Source organism: Cimex lectularius, unplaced genomic scaffold, assembly GCF_000648675.2.
Source record: "Cimex lectularius strain Harlan isolate CLEC.00 unplaced genomic scaffold, Clec_2.1 scaffold642, whole genome shotgun sequence".
NCBI classification, from domain to species: domain Eukaryota; kingdom Metazoa; phylum Arthropoda; class Insecta; order Hemiptera; family Cimicidae; genus Cimex; species Cimex lectularius.
In genome coordinates, this window is record NW_019393163.1 from 1 (window position 1) to 3,398 (window position 3,398).

The window sequence follows — 3,398 nt, forward strand, 5'->3', positions numbered from 1 at the left end:
ATGTCCGAGTGGATCGAGGTCACGATAGCTCAAGTGGTAGAGCAGCGGCGTATCTAACCGAAGTTTGTGGGTTCGAATCCCGCTCGTGCCATTAACTTTTTTTTCATCTCAACTAAAAACCTTAATTAATTGTTTTAGTATGACATTCGTACCACGATTATTATTATGCAGGGTTTCCTGGCCCGGATGAATTTCTCTTGAACCAATGACGCTAACAAAAAACAAAAAAATATGTGTTTAACATTTTTTAGTCGTTTCAAATGTTTAGTTCTTTGGAAAAAAATTACACAGGGTTTTAGGTTTTTCGAAAAGCAAAATTAGAGACATATACTGGACTTACAAATTTAAGCCGTATCGCTCTCATCTTGACTAGGGACTAATGTGTAGAGATTAGTGACCGTTAATCGATAGTTATTCAGATATCGTGAGATGCGGTCGGGAGTGATGTAGGTTTCAGAAAAACATTTTCTTTATCGTGCCAACGTTTCGATCTTTTATTGAGATCATCTTTAGGGAATCTATCTTCCCTGAAGATGATCTCAATAAAAGATTGAAACGTTGGCACGGTAAAGAAAATGTTTTTCTGAAACCTACATCACTCCCGACCGCATCTCACGATATCTGAATAACTAGAGACTAATATTGCTTGCACAAATGTCGATTTGGGAAGGCTGAAGAAACGTTCTTCCATACATCCCATGGACTGATGGGACCAAGTTCACCTTTAATGGCATACTAAACCGATTGAATTTTAGAAGGTGGGCAGAGGAAAATTCGAGAATTTTGTACTTTTTCATCACCAGGTGGTTCACAGGATCAACGTTTGGTGTGAAATTCTCGGATATAAATTAATTGGACCTTATTTCTACTAAAATCATTTAAATGGCGTCCAGTTCCTCAATTATTTGAGGGGCGTTTAACAACAATACAGAAGCTCCTCTGCAACAACGACAAAGTATGATTCTCCAGCTTGATGGATGCCCCGCACACGATTCTTTGCAGGTGAAACTTTATTTGAATCGTCACTTCCTGGATACGTGGATTTGGCCCGATCTGTTGGCCGCCTCGTTCACCCGATTTAACTTCACTTGACTATTTTCTGAGGGGCCAATTAAAAAACAGTGTCCTTGCCAATCACAACCCAACAACCTCTGTTGAAGAACTGCGGCAAAGGATAGAAAATATTAGTCAATACCTCTCCCATGAGTGACACTCTGAGCACCGGTGAAGAATGGTTAAAAAGAGCAAATCTTTGCATCTTTACTAAAGGCAGGCAGTTCAAACATGAAATATGATTAATAAATAGCAAAACAAATGCGTTTTTTTCAAATTTTTAGCCATAACATGGTTAATTTTGGACCAAATTAAGATGCAACTGCACCATTGTTTTCAACGTGAACAATGGTTTAAAATAATATGGCAGGATTTATAGGGTCATATTTTAAATTTAAAGTTGAACTGGGCCTGATGTACCCGGTTAATTTTTCTCCAAAAAAAAGGTAAAAATTTTAAAGTAGACTAAAAAATACTAAACACCTATTTTTTGTTGTTTTGATTGCGTCATTGGTTCAAGAGAAATTCAGCCAGGCCATCTAAAAAGGACATCTTTATCTCTGTATTTTATAGTTTGAAGCAAATCCTCTATAAACAGCAAACCTTGAACTTAACTACGATATCATAGTATATAGAGTGATCCTATTGCCAGTTTCCATTTTACAGTACGGAATGCGGCCACTGCTGATGGCTGCGTGGCACGGCAACAGGGATGCCGTTGAATTACTCATTAATTCTGGGGCAAAAGTCACCGCTGTTAACAAGGTAATGTTTCAGTTTCTCGACAAAACGTACTTGCTGAATTTTCTACGTTTATAGAAACAATACGGAGTGATCATGTGCGCCGCTCGCAACAACAGGGTGGACGTCGTCGAATACCTAATCTCGAAATTGGACAATTTTGACCTAGAGGACGTTGACTTCGAAGGCAACACGAGCCTTCATCAGGCCTCTTTGGGTGGCCATTATCAAATAGTCAAGAAACTACTGGGGCTAGGAGCTAACCCCAATGCCGTTAACAAGGTAGATTATTTACCCTTCAGCACATTCAGATTGAAAATAATTATTATTAATCGAAATACAAAGAAAATTAAAATGATTAACTTCCCTAAGAATATAACATTCATAAATACAAGAAATTTTAGGTCCGTTTTATACCTAAGCCTACGATAAGTAACTATGTTGTCTAGTGGTCATTGTAGACTAACACGTTTGTCTGGATAGACAGGAAAATTTTATCAGATGTTTTTTCTAAGGGAATTGGGCATGGTCGGAAAAGAATGGGGATTCTTTAGAGCTGTTGTTTATATTGTTGTATGTTCAGTGGTTTTAGTTCTTGATTGTATTTTCCAATAATCACAATACTTATATTAGGCTGACTGTAATTAAGTGTTTCCAATTATATGTGGATGGATTTAGTTTAATACGTCAAAAAAGTTCATATCGTTTGAATTAATTTTATGAATGAATGCTTCATTTTCACGTAATGAGTTCAAGCTTTTAGTTCGTTTAATTTTGTATGGATTTGGATTTATAAAGGATCAAATCGAATCGGCTCAAGTCATACAAACATGTGCCGACTTGATCCTACTCCCTTTTCCGTAGTCCACCGTCAATTCCAGCTTTGCTATTTACTGCCTGCAGACTTGAGAGCCCACGTCGGGTGTTGGCATTTCGGGGAAAGACCTCAGTATTATCCGTCCAGCCAACGAGGTTGGGCACTAGCTAGGTCAATTTGGCACTTGACGCATAAACTTCCAAACCCAATTCACTCGGATAGTAATTACTTATATTTCTTTGCCAGGCCCCAAAATTAGTCCTTTCGTGCAGTAAGGTTCCCGCATACTCGGTCATCCTAAATAGGACTCTAAGGATCTTTAACGTCCACACCTAGCCTTTTCGGACTTATCGGATGTTTTGATTCTCATGATGAGAGCTGACGCACCTCCACATACGACAGGATGATGTTACTGTCGCAGCATTGGTGTAGAGACAGCTCAGCTCCGAAGGGGCAAGACAACCTCGCTACCCGCTTGCCAATTCCAAGTGGCGGGGTCTGCATTGAGCACCAGACCGTATGCCGCGCGCAAGTTATTCTTACCTATGCCGAAATACATCAGCCCAATCTCCCACGCGCTCCCTAGATAGAGAAGGCGACTCTGTCTCCCAGAATGTTGGGGCTCCTTCAGCGTCGAAACTTTCGGATCCGCTTCGGCCGCGGTTTTATTAAAAAGTGGAATATCTAACCACTCCCTAGAGGAGCACCGCCTACGGTAAAGCCTCCAGTCGAGCTCACCTACACCTGCCATGCGCATTCCAGAGACGCCATAGGCTACGCCTAGGTG

General features: G+C 40.2%; 1 protein-coding gene across 1 annotated transcript; it reads left to right on the forward strand.

Moving 5' to 3' along the window:
• Positions 1 to 1,723: 1,723 nt before the first annotated feature.
• Positions 1,724 to 2,076, forward strand: LOC112128119 (ankyrin repeat and death domain-containing protein 1A-like; the record flags this gene model as incomplete). The annotated part of the gene is made up of 2 exons (XM_024229922.1): positions 1,724 to 1,818; positions 1,873 to 2,076. Coding segments are annotated over exons 1-2 (297 nt in total), but the record flags the coding sequence as incomplete, so codon positions are not given.
• Between the last annotated feature and the right edge of the window lie 1,322 nt (positions 2,077 to 3,398).